General features: G+C 39.7%; 1 protein-coding gene across 1 annotated transcript in view; it reads right to left on the reverse strand.

Moving 5' to 3' along the window:
- nfia (nuclear factor I/A) overlaps nt 1-22028 on the reverse strand; it is a 195106-nt gene extending 173078 nt beyond the window's left edge. Inside the window, exons 1-6 of the mRNA XM_034711080.1 lie at nt 21925-22028; nt 18447-18494; nt 17486-17722; nt 14983-15071; nt 11951-12031; nt 11132-11260 (exon numbers count right to left, since the gene is read on the reverse strand). Of these exons, the coding sequence (XP_034566971.1) occupies nt 11132-11227 (96 nt within the window). The 5' untranslated portion in view covers nt 11228-11260; nt 11951-12031; nt 14983-15071; ... (1 more) ...; nt 18447-18494; nt 21925-22028. The remainder of the gene's footprint in view (nt 1-11131; nt 11261-11950; nt 12032-14982; nt 15072-17485; nt 17723-18446; nt 18495-21924) is intronic.

Here is a 22028-nt window from a genome sequence, read left to right on the forward strand (position 1 = left end):
TTAAGTTGGACTTTTTAACATGGGACCTAATGATGAAACCTTGGCATTTGGAGACAGCCCCAAGTGGACACTCCTGCAGTTTTCCCACTTCTGCACTTTTTAACACCAGAAGTTCCTACTTGCTCCTAAAGCCCCTGTGAGGAGCTTATTTTAAATCAGACTGAAATCAATACTGATAAGCTACAGGAGCAAACAAGACCTTCAGCCACAAGAAGGATCACTGATAGTTATTTCTAATGCTCGTGACCACTGCAACATGGTTGGTGTCAGTAAAGTGAGTTAGACGAGCTGCTGAAACAGCCTTAGTTGATATTTTCTGTTTACATTTCTGCATTGGTTTGACACAGTCATGAGCACTACATTTATTCGGCATGTTGGGACCCAGCAGACCAATCACATGTCCAGCAGTCTCTGTTGCATGGGTGCATAGCTACATTTTGGAGCATTGACTGACTGATAACTATTTAAAGACATCAGGATAAGATTTTTGTTTAAAAAGAGTAATGAACGAGATCAGCAAAGATCAGAAGTACCACTTTTGTCCACAGGGGGTGCCAAAAACTGTAGGAACCTTCAAAAAGAAAACAGAAAACATTTTTTCTAATTTATTTTTCGTGTGTTTTTATTCTCATCACGTAAAACTCGTCCCTGAGTCTCTGTGATGTTCTGAGGTTCCAATCGGTGTTTTATTGTTCAAAAATCTGAGTGTTTAAAAATCTTTATACACATTACCTGCCTGTTTTGTATTATGTCTCTACTCTCTGGTGGCAGTATTTAAGTATTAAAAACCTGGTTTCTTTTGCTGCTGTGTTGTCTTTTTGCTTTTATGCACTTAGTTAAAATTGAACAAAAACACCAGCTGTGATTAAAGTGTTGTCTTTTAGTGTTAATTTGAGCCTGCCAACGTTCATATCAGGTATCAGATCTGAACCAGTTCTCCAGAATATAAATAAGTCACAGCGCTTGTTTGGAATCCAGTCTCTCTCTTCCTCTGTGAATCCAGCATCGTCCCTGCCCCCCTTTCACCATCTGGACCGACTCCAGACCAGTTTGTCTGTTTTCTCACACAAAGCTCCTCCAGCTCTTCCTCCATCTCCGCAGCCAGAGCGCAAAGCCGCTGCCAAATCCAGCGGCAGGAAACTAAAAAATACTGAACTGATGCAGCTGCACACATCCTCACCTGCCTACCGCTTCTCTCAGGTTTACTCCTGAGTCTAAAGGAGGTCTGACATAATGAGAAATTCATGAAAAAGAACATGAGTTTTTAGCTGCATGGTTAATTGTTAGCCAAGCTAAATTTAAAGACCCCTTAGTTTCAATAAATGGAACTCTGTAGAGGTGAGTTTGTGGTTTACATACAGGAGTAATAGTGCACAATTTCAGGTACTCTCCAAAGAATATTCAATGAGCTGCACTCAGGTGTTCACATGAAAACTGAAAGAAAAGATCTCAAACAAGGTCACACTTTGTCTCCTACCTCACCTCCACAAGGCTGACCAATCACAGGGTGTGCTGGATTGCTTTGATCCTATTCTTTTGCTTAGATCTAAGTCTAGGTGTAATGTCCAGCAGGGGGCAACTCTGCAAGTAGGAAAGAGAAAATGGTATAGAAGTCTATGGGGAAATGGCCCTCCTTCTCAGCTGATTTATTCCCTCAGTAAACATTTTCCAAATGAGTTTATGGTCTCAATCTCTAGTTTCAAGTCTTCTTTAATACAGCATGATGTTCATTTAGTAAATTATGGTCCGATTTAGAGTCACAGAGACCAGGAAGCTGGGGAGGAGTTAAGGTGTATCCACCAGGATAGAGACAACCTAATACGTAACCCCCCTCTTGTCCAAAGACGGTAACTTTTGGTTTCCAAAAACCAAGATGGTGATGGCCATCATACTATACTTCAGGTTTCAAAAGGGTTCACAAATCAACAGGTAGCATCAAAGTGGCAATGTCCAAGTCCTATGGGCTAAATGTAAGATAAATGGTTTCAGAAATCTGCAGAAATAATAAAATCTTCTCCCCAGGACGCTCTAAACTGTCCCTCTAATGCTTAAGTACAGTAACACTTTGAACAGCAGTATAGCTTAACCTTTATGTGAGCATTTCTAAACATTTTTTAAACATTACAACACTCATGTACACAGAGCAAGCTCCATTCAGAAAGTGATGTTCCCAGTTTAGTGTGCTGTTTTGCAAAAAGCAAAGATATCACCCTGCAGCAGCACACCTTTTTAAAGCCAGAATCAGGTATTGCTCCTTAACTGGGTCGCATGCTTTCAGCCATGCAAAATATATTTGAACTACAAACACTTTCCTCCCTACTAGTGATTCAGATAACCAAACACTATGAAGGCTCCTGACAGTGAGAATCAAAAGGACGCTCTTCTGGTGTTCAACTCTTTCAGGTCGGCCAGGTTTCCCCGCAGTCGCCTCAGGCTCAGCTTTCCCTTGCTAAGTCCAGCAGCACAGCAGCGGATATTACAGCCCGCGGCCCAGAGCTCGCTTATTGGACCAGAGAAAATGAGAGAAGGAGAGAGAGAGAGAAAGAGAGAGAGAAAGAAAGAGAGAGAGACAGAGAAAGAGAGAGAGAAAGAAAGAGAGAGAGAGAGAGAGAGAGAGAGAGAGAAGCTGAAAAACTGAAAGCTCTGCAGAGACAGAGGGAGAATCAGAGCTCAGAGAGACAGGTCAGCCTGCTGCTGCAGACTTTACCACACAACAACACAGAATCTGCTGGAGAGTTGACTGCTGAGAGTTCATAAAGACGACACTGTTTGTTCGCACTGCTTCTGATCCGGAAATCCAACAAAATTTAGAGTAGTGTGCTTTTGGTTGTTTCAGTTCTGTTCGGGTCATCAAACACAAACCAGATCACCAAGACGACGAACGTTCAGTTGATTTTTAAAAACATTTGTGGCTGAATTTAACATTTCAGCTTCAGTTTATTGATGAAATATTAAATTGGTGAATTGGACTGCACAAGAAAGGAGTAAAGTTAAGGATACTGGAGAGGAAAGAGAGAAATAAGTGACAAACTGAAGAAAAAAAGCAAAAGAAACTAACCAAAAGAGAAAGATGAAAAGAAAAAAAAGAAAGGAAAAATGTAAAAGAACCTAAGGAAATAATAAGAGAGATAATAGGCTGGAAAAAAGGTAAAGAACAGAGAAAAGAAACTATATGACAAAAGAAAAAACGTAAAATGAAATAATAAATTAAAGGATGATTAAAAGAAGAGGATTCACAGAAAGGTGAGGTAAAATTGAAAATAATAAAAGGTAAAAAAGAAAAAGAAAGTCAGGTGAAAACACGATTAGAAAAAGACACAAACAGAGGGAGGAGAGAGATTTTAGTGAACGGAAAATTAAGAAAAAAGGAAACAAAGGAAACAAAGGAAAGGATAAAGGAAAAGAAAGAGAAGGGGAAAGAAATGGAAAACCAAGAGAAAGAAAAAGTGGAGAGAAAGAAAGAAACAATGCTATAAGCAAAGGAAAGAGAAAGGAGAGATAGAGAAGGACAGAACAATGGAAAAAGGAAAAAAGAAACAAAGAAAGACAAGATGAGGGAAAAGGAAAAAGAAAGATAAAAGCAGAGGGAAGACAAAGATGGATGTAACGGAGAGATGAAGACTGAAAAGAGGAAAAGAAAGAGGTGAAAGGGAAAGGAATAGAAAACCGAGGAAAATGCAAAGCTGCAAAGATAGAAGCAAAATATCAATGTGATGAGAAGAGAGAGTAAAGGATAAAGCAAAAGAAAAGAGTCAGAATAAATAAAGAAAGAGGTAAAAAGATGAGGCAGGCCAGGAAATGAACAAAGAAAAATAATGAGGATAACAAAGAAAAGGGAAAAAACAAAGTGACAGGAAAGATAACGGGTACAATAGCTGAACATATGAGAAAAAAAAAGGAGATTAAGAAAGCCGGAAGAGGAAAGAAAGATAACAGACCGAGAAGGACGGAGGAAAGGAAAGGAGGGCAGGAAAGGTAAAAGGTGAGCGGATGAGTGAGTCATGTCCGTTGGCTGGTGACAGCCTGAGACTCGCCGGGAGCTCGAGGACTTGCCGTGTCCTCACACTTTCCACACAGCAGGAGGACCACGGGAGGACGAGTGAGTGCCAGGACGAGTGGACGGAGAGAGAGAGAGAGAGAGAGAGAGAGAGAGAGAGAGAGAGAGAGAGAGAGAGAGAGAGAGAGAGAGAGAGAGAGAGAGAGAGAGAGAGCACAGCAAGCTCAGGAAGTTCAAGCAGACAGTTCTAATCCCCCAATTTCCTCCTCTCTAATCATCTCTACCTCGCTCATGGCCGCCTGCAAATTGGAAACATCTCCTGCACAATATGACACCAAAACACACACACACACGCGCACACACACACGCACGCACGCACGCACACACACACACACACACACACACACACACACACACACACACACACACACACACACACACACACACACACACACACACACACACACACACACACACACACTCACTCACTCACTCACTCACTCACTCACACGCACACACTCTTCCTGCGTGGAGTCAGTGTGGTGCTGAAAAGGTAAAATCAGTGAGAAAAAGTGACTCAGCTGACTGACTGGTTGGTGTATGAATAGCGTCAAGGTTGTGTTTCTTTTCTAATAAAAGGAGCAGTGACACATTTTTTTCATTTCATCCCTTTGAATCCAGACAAGGACATGTGTAGCCTAGCTTAGCATAAACAATGGAAACAGAGTGAATCTGCTAGCCTTGCTCCTTCTTAAAGAGGTGGAAAAACTTTATTAGCTTCTTATTTTTCAAATATACGCGTTACAAAATGGAGCAAGAGTAAAAGAAAGATGGAAAAAAGCAACTTATGCTTTATAGACAAAATATTTCTGCAGACACCTTTTAATGCCAAATAGCAGCCTCCAAAAGGGAGTTTTGGTTCCTGTTTTTTCTGAGGACACATGGAGTAAATTTGAACGTCAATGTACCCCAGACATTTTTTTCATTTTTCAGGAGCCAACAGAAATTTCCAAACTTTAAGGCTCCCTAAAATACTTTCTTTTTGTGTCGATTCATGCAACATCCTGTGGACAAATTGATACCTCTTATCTCTTTGCTGATTTTGTCATTTACATGTGCAAATCTTGTTTTGTAACCAAAATATCATCCTGCTTTCTTATAAGAGCCAGATTCATCCCCCTGCCAGAATTTCTGTCTGTTTCATAACCGGCTAAAAACTCTTCACGGTAGCTAGCTTTAAGTCTTAGGATAAGAGGATATGTAGCCTAACATTGATATAACATTACTGACAAAGGAACTCTTGTCCTGTAATAACCTTTACCTAAATCAGCTTCTTAAGCTTCCTAGTCAAGACAGGATCTACAAGTTTAAAAACTTTTGCGATACAGCGCATGGTCTACGTCCTTTCTTTTTCTTTTTTTTTTACAGACTGAACTGCAGCCAGTGTGTGATGGAGTGCTATTCCAACATCCAAATAACTTACACTCAGTGCTGTTCCTGAATGCAGCATGTGGAAACAGATAAAAGCTGCAGCTGTGCTAACAAGCTGCACCTCCAGCACAGAGACAGTTAAAACAGGAGATTGGATATTTCGGCTAGTTAGAGACAGCAACTCTGGACTTAAGTGCAACACAGTATTACAGACAAATCTGTGTTCTTGAATACACACATACATGCAATAGAGACAGATATCCCTGCAAAACCACTACAGCTGCCCTGTCTTCCTCCAGCACCATGAAACTCTGCAGCTTGTCTGTTTCAATTCTGACATTCATTTTGCATTTCTGATATCTCTGTTGTCAGATTTTAAGGAAATCTTCACCCTCTTGACTTCCCCTTCCTCCCCGTGTCTCCTCCTCTGCGTCTCTCTCCTCCTGTGAGCTCATTAATCTGTGTTTTAAACCTGTGAGTCTGTGCGATCCTCCTCTGCGAGTCTGGATAATGAACCGGACCTCACACAGACCCCAAACACAGCCAAGCCGAGCCGCCGCCAGACCGCTACAATCCACTGATTCACAGAGCCAAGTGTCTCACACATACACACCTACACTGATCAGCTGAGTTTCTTATCTACTAGGAGAAATTCACACTGTTAAAAGTTTCTAACATCTAAAGTCTTCATGGTTTGTTTTCTGATCAGCAGGGAAATCAACTGAAAGATGCTTCCTCGAGTTATCCTTCTTGAAGGTTTTAACTTTAATTAAGTTCATATTCATGGGTTAGACATCTGCCAGCTTAAAAATAAATAAATCGCCTTTCTTTTCATGAAATGTAATCACTTCTTGGGGCAACTCTTTCCTAATAAGTACCAGTCTTCACAAAATAAAACCTGCACAACAAACCCTGACTGTGTTTTTTGTTACAGGTTTATTCCTGCTTGTGCAATATTTCACTTTTAACGTGCATTAAACACTCTCTGCCATGCAATACTTAATCACGGCGCAATATAATTTTGCTTTAATGGAATGGAATTTGTTTGTCATGGTAGATGCCTGAGTGTTGTGGACTTTAAGGTGAGCTATTTCTAACTTTGTTGTTCTCTATAAAATGACAGTATAGGCTTTACATTTCCATTCAGCTGGGCACAGTTTGCAAAATTCAAACAAAGAATATCTGTGACTACGTTCAAGTGATGTAAAATACCGCCGTTAAAAGACGCCAATGTTGACTAGAAATAGATTGTGGAGATCTTGCGGGTTACTGTGCAGGTAAGAAGCACAAAATATTCTCTGGGATGTTTTCACCAAAAGGAAAACACTTTTGTTTAATTGATTTATTCGCTTTTTGAAATGTTAAAAGCTTGGATACTGCATGTTGGAAACCGGATAAATAAAAGCCCATGTTCATCATCACCAAAATCCCCCTGCAATGCAACACGTTCTCTCTGTGAGTAACACCAAAGAAGCAGCCGCCTCAGCTGTGAGACGTATCCATCTCTCCTCTTCTGACGGTTTTCTTTTGCAGAAATGCTTCACTTTAAAAAAACTTCTTTAAGGGACACTGCAGCACAAACATGTTAGCATGCTGTACACTCATATATGTGTAATCTAAAGACTGAAAATAATAAACTCTACTTAAATGCAGCAGGAAACACTTCCCTTCATCTCCTCCTGTGAAAGAAAGCAACCACACATTGTGTCGCTCTTTTAATTTAGCTTCATTTCCTTAACTTATTTATTTCCTCATTATCATTTTTTTTTTTAATATATGTACATATGAGATACTGAAAATCAGCTCTGCCTGTCTCCAGCTGATCAGCGTGGGACATCCAGAAAATTCAATGGAATAATAAGATGTTCTTTTTTGAACACTAAACCTGCAATGCAAACTTTACTTCCCATAAAGTACGCCGTAAAATTTGAGGAATTATTAGGCGCATAAAAAAGTAAAATTTTAATAAAATAAAATGAGACCAACAGCTGAGCAACAACTGATGAGCTCTGGACATTATTTGACTCTGTTTTAATGTCAGCTAGTTGTTTAAATTTATTTCAATGTGCAAAGAAAACACACACAAACAAAGAGGACAGACATTTAAATAGAAAGAGAGAATGTGTGTAATTGTGCATGTGTATGTGTGTGCGCGCACTGTTTGTACACTGCAGGAGTTGATGGGATTTCTGCTGCACTACAAGTGACGGCCCCATAATCCATTTGTCAGTGAGCGGACCCCCCCAACACACACACACACACACACACACACACACACACACACACACATACACACACACATACACACACATACACACATACACACATACACACACACACACACACACACACACACACACACACACACACACACACACACACACACACACACACGATCATGATCACACGGCAGGAAAAGAAACGCAGATTCTTGCAGAAATCCCTCTCTCCTGAAAAAACAGCTGTATTTTTATATTTTCAACCCTTTCAGAATAAGAGTCTCCAGGTTTTACAGTAATTTTGACATATTTTGTCCCCAAAGATCGCTCAAAGGAGCACCTATAAAGTAATTCTATGATTACTCTGATGTGATTTTTACCTGTTTATGTGCATTTTTATATGTTTGAAGAATACTGCAATCTAAATAATTTTTCAGGCTTCTCGTGACCTCACGTAGCAAAGAATATCTGCTGGATTTTATTTTATTTTCCTGTAAAAATCATTCCTCCTCCTCCAGTTTTTGTTCACTGTTTTGTCAGTCGGTTTGTGAGCCTTTTTATCTTCACACTGTTGCATTAAATGTGCATACATTTTTAATATTGATAAGATCTGATTACAGTGGAGTGTGTTTACTGTAGCGGAGATGCAGACGAGTCGCTGGTATCACAGCCGCTTACTGCGGGTCGGAAAGCTCAAGAACAAGATATATAAACTGGCAACGATTCAACTCGGATTATAATGAGTTTATAATTTTGATATAAATGCTCTGGATGTGTGGTGATGCAGAGAGGCAGGAAACCACAGGATAAATATAAATGTTAAGTTTTGCTGGTACAAACACAACAGATAATTTGGTTCAAGAAAAATAAAAATAAATGACAGAATTGAAAGAATCAGAATTTGAGGTTAAAATTCGTTTTTAGAGATTAAAATAGCATAATTTTGGATTATTTTTCTACTTTTGCAGCACAGTGACATGACATTTGGGGTTAAAATGTAAATGTAGTACAAACTGCATGCTTTAAAATGTCAATATTATCAAAATACAATATCATGTTTCATGGCTTTTAATTTAAAGAGCTTGAATTCAGAGATTTTAATGACAAAACTGCTCTACTCATTTTTAAATCAGTATAACTAAAGCAATTAAAGATGACAAATTAACCATTTCTAAATCAGGTGATGTTTAGAAACAAATGAGATTAAAAATCCGTTTTAACACTAAACTGAAAACCTGATCCGTTTCCCTGAAGCGACCCGACAGAAATCATCACAGCTGCTTTTTAAATTTTTAAGCAGATAATCCTCTTTGTGCGTTCAGACACTTTAACCTTTTTTCTGCTGCTCCCGAGTCTGACGGTGACGCCTGGACGAGTTTCTGTTCCACTAATTACCCCGCAACCACCGCTCTGCACAGACACCACAGTAACACGCACATACCTGTTAAAACATGTTAAAATATTCATGTGATTATTGGTAAAAAATTATAGATTTTTAACAGGATGAGGAGAGATTTTTATTCAGTCTCTGAGCAACTTAATATAAGGACTGTAATGCACAGATCTCTGCAGGTTCCTCAAGTGTTTTCTAATAAATACAAACATAAAACAAAGCACACAAATAACAAATTAATTAATTAAAATTATTTTAAAGGAAAAGGATATAATAGTTTAGTTTTGTACATCCAAAAATACTTCTTAAAAAAATTGTTCAATTTACAGTTTTTGGTGAGTGTTCCAACATCAAGCTTGTGCATTTAATGTTAAACATAAAAAAAAGTTATTTGTTAAATTTAAAAACATTCAAGGTTTTTCAACCACAATTTGAGATTTGTTAGATTCTGCAGAGGTGTTAAAATGTATGTATTTATTCTAGTCTGTTTAGGTACAGCAACGCACGCTCACAACAAAAATAAAGTTGAGTGTAGCCATGATGATGGTTGAGATTATAATAATTTGTGGCTTAAATACATAAGAATAAAAAGATCCATTATCCCAGTGAAATTTTGCACAATCAAGTATTTTAGTATCTAACACCAACATGACCCAAATCTTCACTGCAAATATCATATCAACTGGAAGAGAGAATACATCCAATTTTCACCTGTCTAATTAAAGTGTTTGAAATTAAATAACATTTCTGACTTGTGCACCCGACTGGGAACAAAACTCTACCACCCACCATCCGAGCCTCTTCACATAAACACACAAACACAGACACACACTCCTGGACCATGAGCAGGCGGCCGTCAGAGTACACAAAAAAGACCCTCCATCATCATCCACGGGCTTTCCGCCGCCGTCCTGCTGCTGCTGCTGCTGCTGGACGGCAGGGTGAAAGTGTGTGTGTGAGAGAGGGTGTGTGTGTCTGGGGACAGGGGAGGGTGGTTTTGGTTTGACTAAGAGGAATTCACAAAGTTCACGGTCCTGTTACGGGGAGGATAAAGCAGCCTTTGTCTCATTAGCAACACAACTCCTTTAACCCAAGCTGCAAGAAAAGAACCTGCAGCAGCAAAACCCTGCACCTGAACGCACCACGCCAGGAGTCCCGACCCTAGGCAAGGCAAGCTGAGCCATGCCGAGCTGAGCCGGGTGGTGCCACAGTGTTAAATGTGATGGAGGCAGCAATAATGAGCCGTCCTCTAATGAACTCTCTGAGCTCTTTCATCTCCCTGCCTCATTTGGACGACTCGTCCACAAAAGACTATTGTGAGGCACCAAAACTTCCCCCGGACCCCCTCCTCGCCTCTCAGCGGAGTCACCAAACTGCCCCCGTCTGCCTGCCAGCTTCTCCCCGCTCCGCTCGGACTGCACCCCCCTCTCCCACCCTCCTCTTTATTCTCACAGCCACCACAGCAGCGGTGACGGGGGTGTCAAAGGTCGCCTGGCCTCGCTGACCACGACAAGCTGCTTGATGTGTCCCGGCGCTGCAGCCCGAGCCCCCGCCACGTCCCGGGACACCGCCACCGAGCCAGGCAGAGCGGGTGTTAGCTCCCTGGTGCGCTGTAATTGCCACAGCGGCGGTGATGTGTCAGAGCCGGGGAGCCGAGCGCGATGTTCACTTCCAAAAACAAAGCCGGACTTTCTGTGTGTTTTCACAAAAGTTTCCTCTTAATTAGACGCAACAAGAGAGAAAGAGAGAGAGGGGAGGATGAGGAGGGGAGGCTCAGCGGCACGGCAGCAAACCCCCGGACGCGGCTGAAGACCTGAGCTGGCACCCTTCCGCTAACGGGACGCCATGGAGAGGAAAAACATTAGAGAGGGGGGCGGCGAAGACAGATAAAAACAACAAACAGTCCGAGAGAGTCACAAATCCAAGAGCTGTTTTTTGGAAATAAAACAAAAAGCTACAGAAAGCTCAGCCACGAGAAAAAGAAGACGGAGGGAGATAAGAGGAGGAGGAAAGCTTCTTCTTTTGGTTGAAGAAAAAAGGGAGGAAGGAGAAGAAAGAAAAGAGGAAAAAAAAGAAAATGTGCCAACTTACCATCCACCAGGTCCTGGCTGAGATGTCGTAGCAGAGCTGCCATTTGATGGAGCCTTCCGAGGTTTTCCCTGCCATTACGCTGTCAGCAAGCTTCATCTGATGCGAGAGCGCTCACCGGAGATAAGACACCTAATTGAGAAAACATTTGCACTGGCATGTTGGGCAACATGTAGCCCACTCCATACCATATGGAATCATGGGTAAAAAAAAAAAAAAAAAAAAAAAAAAAGGCTCCTTGACAATGAACCAATCTCATGCAGACCCCGTGGCAAGGTGAGCGGCAGTCATCTGCTCAGAGAGGGAAAACACACACCCCCTCACACACACACACACACACATACACATACACACACACAGCCAAGCAGAATGATGAGCCTTTTTTCTGCATCGCTGTGCACCTCGGGTCGCTTCTCCCCCCTTTTTTTTTTCCTCCTCGGGTATAATTAGGGCTTGATCTCCTTTATCACCGCCGCCATCATCATCCTCATCAAAAAGAGAAGAAGAAGAAGAAGCAGCAGCCCGGGCCGTACTGAACTGACTCCAAACAACTTGTACCGCTTTTTATGGTGACTTTAATGGGACGGAGGCAGGTAGAGAGAGAGGGAGAGAGGGAGAGGAGGGGGGAGAGAGAGAGAGGGCAGAGGGCTGAAGCTGCACGGGGCGATCAGTCCTCTGTCCGAACACATGGAACTGCTTACACACCATCATGCTATGTTTTGTTTTGGGTTTTTCATCCATCCATCCATCCTTCCTCCCCCCTGAATCCCTCTATCCTCACCCATTCATCCCTCCTTCAGCTCAGTGTTTTGGCATAAATACCTCCAGACTGAAGGATCGTCCTGTGGAAGCCCGGAGAGGAGAGCAGACCTGTGCACGCTGACCGCTGACCACTGCTGCTGCCTGAAACAAGACAGTAAGTCTTTTTGAATATCACTCGCAGGTCACATTTCTGTCTGAGGTTAAAGAAAAAGGGCTGAGGAAGAGGAAGAAGAAAAAGCTGTAACAAATACTTATACACAATCTAAAAGTTATACAAAGTTATGGAAGTACAATTAAGTACATAAAAGTACTTATAGGAAGACATTAGAGCAACTTTTAGTGTCTTATTTTTTGTTATAGGACACTCATCTCACACGCACAGTGCAAACAAACAATTTAATTCTTATAGCTCGTATTAACAGAGCTATTTTATCTATCTACCAAAATATATGAGAAATAATCTAACACTTCCTCCTCTTTATGAGGGTTTTTATAATGTGAATAAATTACAAGCTCATGCTTGAAATTGTTCTTAAAGAAAACACGTCCTCAAGTGTTTTCCTTCAGAAAGGGCAACTTTGAGTGCTGTTAAAACAACCCGTATATGTCTAAATTAACTTTATTTATACAGTTAAATGAAACAAAAAGGTACAAAAACACTCAGATTTATACTTGTCTTGCATTTCTTTTGATTTGGATATTATTTGATAATTATTTCAGGTTGTTCCAATAAAAGTTTACATCTTGAATCTTAATCTGACAAAAAATGTAAAAATATAACTACTGTTTTTTATGGGTTTTTTTTCACAAACAGTAAGTTTTATATTATTATATTTCAAGAATTAAAGAGGCGGCTGAAAAGAAAAGGAAATAAACCTGATACTGGAGGAGGAAATACACCATGCTGAGGGATGCTTTTTAGAAACTAAAATGTGGTTCAACCTCTTTTAAACAATCTGTGAGAGATTTGATACGGATTTAATGTTCAACAAAATTACTGTTATTTCCTGCTTTTAATCATTTTCCATCCGATTCAGGAGCAAGTGTAAATGTATCCTTCAATGTATAAAAGTAGGGGTATAGAGGAGCTCACATAAAGGCAAAGAGAGTGTGTTTTAACTGTCTTTAAGGGCAAAACCTAATGTAATGATGCAAGTAAAAATTAACTAATGCACTGTGCTGATGACAACCATCATCTGCATAAATCTGCCCCAAAATGTTTGTATTTTCAACCTCTATTAACCCTCCTGTTTTAAACCACTACTGGATCCAAAATTACAAAATCATGCAAAGTCAGGGACCAACACTTGAATCAGTTATAAAATCTTCCAGAGAGATCAAGAAAACATCCATTAAATGTTTCTTGGATTTCAAAATTTCAATAAAAGTAGATGTTTCATGGAATTAATTCCACAGTATTTAAGTATCAGTCCCCTGAGATAAAGATGAATTACGTAAATACATTGATTTCTTCCAAATGTATCATCATGAGTGCTGATTTTAGGATTAAACAGTTGCATTACTGAGTAATTCATGAAGTGTAATTTGTGCACTGTTGCTGTTCAGAAAAAGCACTTAAATTTTTATCCAGTCATCAGAGTTTTTTTTTTTTTATGCCACCAAATAGTTTCATTCAGATTCTACCTCATCCTTTACTCTGTTGTTGAAATGTAGTTTTTATTCTAACTGAATAAAATTGTCTCTTTCCATCCTGTTGCATATTTCATGTTGTGAATGTAGTCCCGCTATGCAGCTCATCACTGAGTGTTTATTTAGTTTTGAAAGGCTTTCATAGGAACATTTGTGGTTAAGGTTTGTGTATCAGAACAGAAGCATGACACTGGAGTAATGGGGATTTTACAGCACTCTGTTTGTTTTATTTTTGTTCCAGGACAGATAACGCAGCGGGACTCATCCGGAGCAGCAGCGTCCAATCATGTCGCACATCAACAAACATGTGCTCTAACCTGTGAGATGATTTCACTGTCTGTTTGTGTTGGAGTAACGGGGAGGGTGGGGGGAGGGCGGATGGAGGGGTAATAAAGGGCTCGGAGGGAGGTGCGGGGGGTCTGTGAAGCTCAGGTTCCTAATCAGAGGGGGGAATACCTGAACCAGAGCAGAGCCGCCATCAAACAGTTCTCCCATTGTGGCGGCCAAACGGAGGAATGCGATTCAGCCGGAGATACGGAGGGATGTTCGGGTTGTTGGGGGGTAAGGTACACCAGGCCAGGAGGTGAGGAGGAGGAGGAGGAGGAGGAAGGGGAGGAGGGTGCAGGAGGGTTGAAGATTTGGAAAGTGATCATGTGAAGAAGCAAACTGTAACATCTGAGAGAGAGTTTTCTGAGAGAGAGTGAAACGATATAATGCCGTACTTGGTAAAAGTTAATATTCCTGCCAGCAACTTGAGTTTATTCTGAAAAATCTTTGAAACAAGTCGGCATCATAAAAAAAATCTTAATAATTTAAAAGGAAACGTGGCTGTCCTGATAAATGTTTTACTTAAAATTATTTAAACTTCCAAATTTGTTCCCTGTTGATGTTTCAAAGTGTGTCCAATCAAACTACAGCTACCTTAGACAGTAAAAAATGCCTGCATAAAAATGCCAGTAAACAATATACGTGTATTTAATTGCTCTTAGTCACAATGATAAAGTTATACATAGTATTTTATGGTGATCATCTGTTATTCTAACTCAACTTTCAACTTAGAGTTTAACATTTGACACCCCGGGTCAGTTTAAGACAGTCTAACGTTATTTTAAAGTGGCACATTAAGTTCTATGTCATGTAAAAAATAAGGAAAAACAGTTTAATTTTATTTTAAGAAGGAAGTGTAATACTAACCAAATGCAACTCCTTAGTAAGAGTCAATGCAGAAACAAGGTCTTGATCGTTTTTGTACAATACTTATTCACCTTGACTGGAGAACTGAAGCGTCTGTCAGTAATTTATGTGGCTTGGAGAATCCTGCCAGTTTACACATTTATACATGCAATTAGATTACTGAAAAATCAGTGTTTTAGCTGCTGAAATGACTAATTACTCAAACATTTTAACCATAACCTGATAATAAACACGTATAGGTAGCTCACCTGGTAGAGTGTGCGAGGTTCAGAGGCGAAGGAGCTGGCAGGGGTGGTGTAGGTTTGCTTCCAACTCTCATCTCTTCTCCCAGCTTTTACTGTAAACAGTAGGTATGAGTCATGTTTGTTAAATATTAAATTAATTGTTTAATAGTAAAAAATTTAATAGTTCATGTGACTATTATCTCATGTTTAAATGTACTTTTTCTGTTAGGTTGTGATCAAACTTTGCTCGGTAAAAATAGAATATCTAGATCATATCCATACACATATCATATCTAACCAACATATGTACAACAACTTTGCATGGTTATTAAATGGGTCTCTCTCTTCATGTCTGCAGGGGGGGCAGGGAAATAAATCATGTAGGATCAAGTTAACTCAAGTCAGCAGCACTGAACAGTTAAAAGTATGAAAAAATAAATCTTGTTTTCTAGCTAACTAAATTCTAGCAAATCTGAATTGAACAGCGAAACTAGATTCTTGGCTAAGTTGTACATAACAGTTTCAACATATAGAAAAACTAATATTAAACTCAACATGATTAAGCTCAGGGAAACCTCAAACTTACACAAAATGGGTACTTCAAACCATGTGCCAGAAATCCAGTTTAAACCATAGAACGAATAAAATATGAACGTAGTATCCGTGACGTCACCCATCTGTTTCTGAAGCACTGTTTTGAGGCCAATCGGCGGCAGCAGCCATATTGCTGCCGTCAAGCCAGTGTAACGTAAAGAGGCGGGCTTTGAGCCTCCAAGCAAACAGCTACAGTGTTCCCGCCTGTCAGTCAAGTCATCTGTGCCTCTCATTGGAAGACTCTTAATCTCAATGTTAATCCCAAATTGCTGCGTTCCCCTCCTAACAGCGTGTGCCGATGAAGATATGACCTATCCAGAATACACTCGTCTTTTGTACCAGGCTGTAAATACGTTAAATTCTGCTGTATAGATCGGCTTTTTTTGAATTGGTGTGTATGTGGTTTCGGGAACTTCCGGAGCCAGCCTCAAGCGGAGCCTCGATGAACTTCAGTTTTTAGCACTTCCGCATTGGGCTCATATTTTTAGACTGGAGGTTGCTGCTTGGTTTAAACCAACACAAGAGTTAGCTAACTAAGCTGAAGCAGTTACTGAAATAAGTTGTAAGCAGCCTGAATTGAACCTTTGTTGCTGTAATAAAAATGTAGGTATATAAATTCAGTTTAGCAGCCAGATTGAACTGTTGTCAAATACAGGACTTAGCATGTTCCCCAACCAAATTAATCCTTAGCTTACCATAACAGTGTTGTAACTGCTAATGTTAACCATCAGTTCATGTGAATTAAACTCCAGGCTATCCCAAAGCAGTTCAACTGATTAGCTGTTAGCTTAAAAGGTCAACTTGGTAAATTATCCATTAGCTAACCAAAACTAAACAGTTCAGACAAAAACATTAAGAGTTAACTAATTAACATTACAAGTACACTACAGTAATCTATTAGTTTACTGAAACATATTTGATATAAAAGCTGAAATTAAACTTGTGCAAATTTAGCTTAGATAGTAAACTGTTAGCTTACCCTGTGGAGGTGGTGGCTGACAGGAGAATTATGGCCAATCTGTCGTCTTTGATGAACATTTCTTTTCTATATATATTCTTGTTGAAATTCTTGTCCTGTACATCTTTTTGTTTGCTGCTATAACTCCATGAATTTCCCCGTTGTGGGACGAATAAAGGAGTATCTTATCTTATCTTATCTTATCTTACACAAACCGTTAGCTGGTGCCTTACCTGAATTACACTGCTAAAGCTGTTAGCTAACTGGGCTTAAAGCTAAGACAGTGAGCTAGACAAAATAACGAAACACAAGCTTAATAATTAGATTACAATATCGGCTATTACAAAAAATTATCAGCGAACTTGAACATAGCAGTAATGGCTGCCAAAGTAATGTGAAATGTATGTGAATTTAACCATTTAAAAGCTAAAGTGCTAAAATAAAGTATTGGCTAATGCTAACTTGTTCAAATAACTTTTTTAAAATGCAGTTAGCTTACCTTAAATACAATTTTTACAGCTGAAAAATGAAGCATTAGCTTAATAAGCTAGCTGCTAAAATAAACAGCTGGCTAACCTGTAATTCACTGGACCAAAAAGAGATCTGTTGGCAAAGTAACTTGACAACATAAGCTACCAAAATAAACAAATCAACTGTTGGTTAACATGAACTAAAGCTGACCTGAAGTACGATGTAAAAGCTGACAAAGTAGCCATACTTTGCTGAGCTTAAAAAATGTAGCTGTTAAAATGAATAATTAGCTACCCTATAGTAGCTTATTAAGAAGTTTTAGCTTCTAGAAAAATGAATTAACTTACAGAAGCCTCAGGGGGCATGCATCCCTACATTTGTTTATTTACCCATAGTCTGTCATTATCTTGGGAAAATGGAATAAATAAAATGTGTGGATCTGTATTTGTTGAGGTTGTAAAAAAAACTGGTAGCACGTTATAAACAAATTTCATAGATACTTACATTGCACAGACAGATCAAGCTGGCGCTGGGGTATGGGTCCATGAGTCATATGCACATCCTCATTTTACTCTTCCAAAAGCTTTAAGCCTGGTTTATTCTTTTGCGTGGAATCGACGACACCTCCTCCAAAATCTAACAATGTGTCGAAATGATGCGGAGCTCAAGCCCTGTGATTGGTTCGCTGGGCAGCATCACTTTCATCACCAGGTGCAGTCATAGTCTGAACATTGACTCTTCCTACAGTTTCATTTAGGACCACAGAAGAAGAGCAGCTATGTGAACTGTCGTGGGATCAGTTCAGCGACTTAGCTGAGCGGGGGAATAAATGCCTCATTTGAAGTAAAACTAAAGTAAACGTGTTCAATCTCCAAAGAAGGAGAATTAAGCACAAATCAAAAAGTTTTCACTTCTCAAATTAATTTCTTTGTTGTGCTGGAGGATTTTTTTCTGCTTTAACTTGATGCATTTCAATTTTTTCATACCATCAAAGAAATATTAAACTGAGAATGAAATGTGTGTGCCTGTGTGGGAATCTGGGTGTTTTTCTCTTTTGCAGCTGTATTCTTATTTTCTTCCTGTTGTTGTGTAATGTCTTTCATCTTGTACAGGTTGACCTAGAGGAATGTAGTGTAAAATGTGCTTAATAAATGAAGTGCAGTAACTATGAGATAAAACAGCACATGCACAGTGATTTTGTGCACTGCTTGTATGTTTACATGAAGCTTCAGCAGGATTTTAACCTATCCATATCCAAATTTATGTAAAATAACTGTTACACAAGGACACGTTATTGTGAGTACATGCACAGAGAAAATGCAGTTTCGTGGTCATCACTTCAGCTCCCAGTAGGAGGCAGTGTTGTGTTTCTGGGTTTATCTAAGAGTTTTATCTTCAACAGGAAAGTTGACATAAATCAGTTCAGATGTTTCTCTTTTCCCTTTCACTAAAAGTTTCCACTCACCTGCTGTCCATCTGTAGCAGAGTCCTCCTGCTGTCTCTCTCTGAGATCCTGCTGCAACGAAACAAAAGTAAAGAGAGGGTGAGAGACCACAAATCTGCACAAGTGTGTTTAGATCAGAGCATTTCATAGAAATAAGAGCAGAGGGTAAATAAGTAAAAGCTATAAAATACAATGAGGCATTGAGGTCAGTTAAAGGTAAGTGAAAACAATACAGATTGAAGCATTAAAAATAAAGAAATTAGAAAAAACCTGCATGAATAAAGAGCTAAAAGCAATCAATGAAATGTGAGCATTGAAATAAAACAGCTTCCAAGAAGCAGTTAAAAGGAATAAGATCAATAAGAGGATGGAGACAGAGAAAATAGGAGTAATGAAACCAGAAGTGAAGTAAGAAAGAAGATGGGATGGAAAAAGTCATAATACAATAAAAGGCGATAAGAAGAGTCTAAAGAAGTGGGTTTTAAGAAGTGATTTAAAAGATGCAGCTGAATCTGCACACCATATCTCCTCAGGAAGGTCGTCCCAAAGTCGAGGCCCCCTAATGGAAAGACCATGGTCACCTTAGTCTGAAGCCTCGACTTTGAAATGATCAGGAGGGCACCACCCGAGGATCTGAGGCTGCAGGCATAAGGGGTTACCAGTTCTGAAATGTGTCTAGGCGCCATAATTGCCTTCAAGGTAATTCTAAATTCTAAAACTAGGTAACAAGATGAGTGCATGGATTACTTTTTCAAAGTCTGATTGAGAAAGTATTGGTCCTATCTTGGAGATGGTGCGTGACTGGAGGAAACAGGACAGTACAATTTTTTTATGCGTGTTGAAACAGTCTCCGAGAGCAGCCAGACTTCCCGGGTCCTCAGGTCTCAGAGGGTATATCTGTGTGTCGTCAGCGTAACAATGAATGGAGACTTTGTGATGCTTAATCATTTGGCTAAAGGGCTGCAAACAAACACAAAGTAAAATCGGGCCTAAAACTGAACCCTGTGGTACACCCATAGACTGTATAAAATATGGACGTAGTATCCGTGACGTCACCCATCTGTTTCTGAATAGCTGTTTTGAGACCAATCGGCGGCGGTAGCAATATTGCTTCTGTCGAGCCAGTGTGACGTAAAGAGGTGGATTTTGAGCCTCCTAGCCAATAGCTGCAGTGTTCCCACAGGCAGCTGTGCCTCTCATTGGAAGACTAGTAATCTCAAAATCTTCAAAATTGCTGAGTTAGAAAAAATTCACCCCCCTCACAGTGAAAGCACATCGAGGTTGCCGCTTTGGTACACCACAGGTAATCTTACCTGTTGAGGAGGAGTAAGCTATGGTGACTGCAAAAGTTCTATCTAAAAGATATAAATGAAACTGACTCAGCGCAGCGTCCCTGATAAGGCCATCAATTAAAATAGTGTGTTCCACCTCATCAAAAGCAACACTCAAGTCTAAGAGGGTTAAAATTGCTCTCTCCACGCGGACTGGTGTTAAAAGGAGTTCATTGGTGACCTGGTGGAGGGTGTCTCTGTGCTGTGAACAACTCTACATCATACTGAAACCTCTCAAAGACATTGGTATGAGAGATTAAAGTTGGCTTGAAACTACTTTCTGTATAATTTTTGTTAATAATGGGAGTTTGAATTAGTCTAAAGTTGTTAAAATCAGCGGGGCAAGGTTAGGTGTCTTTAAAAGAGTGTCCAAAAACAAAAAGAAACCTGCGACCTGCCAAAGAGCGATAACTACAGATAAAATAAATAGTTTGAAACCTCTGAGAAACTACTTGTATGGCGAGGTAAATTCTTACCTTGTGTCCTTGATTTTATAAGTAATAGAGTTTAAAAACTTCTCACACAACTCTTAAGAAATGTCAGCAAAAAGGCATGGGGATGAGGAGGTTAGAATAAAAGGCTGCTGTTACATCTTCAACTTCCTACTGATAGATCTTCATTGCTTCCTTCCAGATTTCAAAGAGAGATAACACAATTTTACATATTCACACTGATCTGTTCTGGTTCATGGTCTGACATGTGTGATTAGAAAAAGAGAGACCAGTTCCTCTGTGCTAAAATGTGTATTAAAGGCAGAAATAACAAGCTGGAAAAAAAACGTGCAAGCAAACATCCAGTACGGGTGCATTATAATTAAAGGTGGATTGGATAAAACCATCGTAAATAAAACATCTTTGTGATCTGATGGACACGCATATAGCCTTTGTCTCAAAGTCCTCAGGGCTGAGGCCATTAGATCAAAATAAATCCAGAGTGTAGAAAAGATTCAATCGTGTCCATTTCATCAACGACAAGAGACTGAGGACTGCAGAGAAGATAAACTAAAATGAGGATTATTACGCAATTTGAAATAAAATGTAATAAACACAATGAAACCTCCTGGATGAAAACACTGTTGGGTCTGATGGTCTGAACATTATTCAAATTCAGACTGGATCTTTTGAGTGAATCATAAAACCAAGATGCTAGATTGAGTTAAAAGTGCTAAGTAAGGCAGGACTTCTTTTAAAATATTTTTTACTGAACCAGAACAAGAATCTACTGCTGTAAAAATATCCAAATTATTACTAGATCATGATGTACTAAAACATTTGTAATTCAATGATCTAACATTTAAAAGCCCAAATGTTGCTGGATTACGGTTAAAAGGTGGAGGCAGAGACTACAATAGTACTTTGATGAAGTTGTTATGATTAAAAGATATGACCTGTGACTGGTGAGAATAATGTTGCTACTGTCTATAGGTAATCTGGACTGGAATAAAGCTAACAGTGTGTCTTGGTGGAGAAGAGAAGCAGGGACAGGAGTGTGGATGAGAGGGGGTCTTGCACATCTAAAACTATTCTGATTTAAAACAAAGTAGGGAATTTTGGATTTGGATAATCTTTATTGTCCCCAAGGGACAATTTGGTTTGCAACAGAAGTCCCCACAAGCATCATATACACACACGCAATACACATAATAAACAAACATAAGTTCACACATTCAATTTAAATACATAATAACTCCAGTTGATGTGATTATTTTTCTGCATGAGACCAAAGGTACCACGATCTAATGTGAAATGGCAACAGCCCTACAACTTGTTGCCCAACAGCTGATGGCACAAATGATCCAAGATATCTGTTAGATCTCACCCTCCTAGAATAAGTGAACCTCCTCCCTGTTGGCAAAAGTATCAACTCTGAATAATGGGGGTTAAAAATTAAAAGAACTGCAGGTGTAAAGGACTGGATCACATGCTGTATATTACCTTTCAGCATTTGGCTAAAAGTGGGGCAAAGTTCCTGAACAGGTGAAATTGTCAATGAAAAGCAAGGTGTGTGATTTGCTTGTGTGCTGGAGCCACAGGGTGAAGTTCCTGTTCTTTCTACCGTCCTTTATAACGTTTAAAAGAAGACTAAAATCCTTTTTGAATATTAGAATAATCTCCGATATTCACACTTGTTGGAGGAAAAAGGAGGATGAGGAGGCGAGTGTGTGTTACCTGGATTGGACTGTCGGGGCTCCGCTGTCTCTGCCTGGCGGTGCACGCTCCGGTGACCGCACCGTGAGAAGACCGACGCTCCATGGTCCCCTGGAGACCCCCGA

Source organism: Notolabrus celidotus, chromosome 2, assembly GCF_009762535.1.
Source record: "Notolabrus celidotus isolate fNotCel1 chromosome 2, fNotCel1.pri, whole genome shotgun sequence".
NCBI lineage: Eukaryota > Metazoa > Chordata > Actinopteri > Labriformes > Labridae > Notolabrus > Notolabrus celidotus.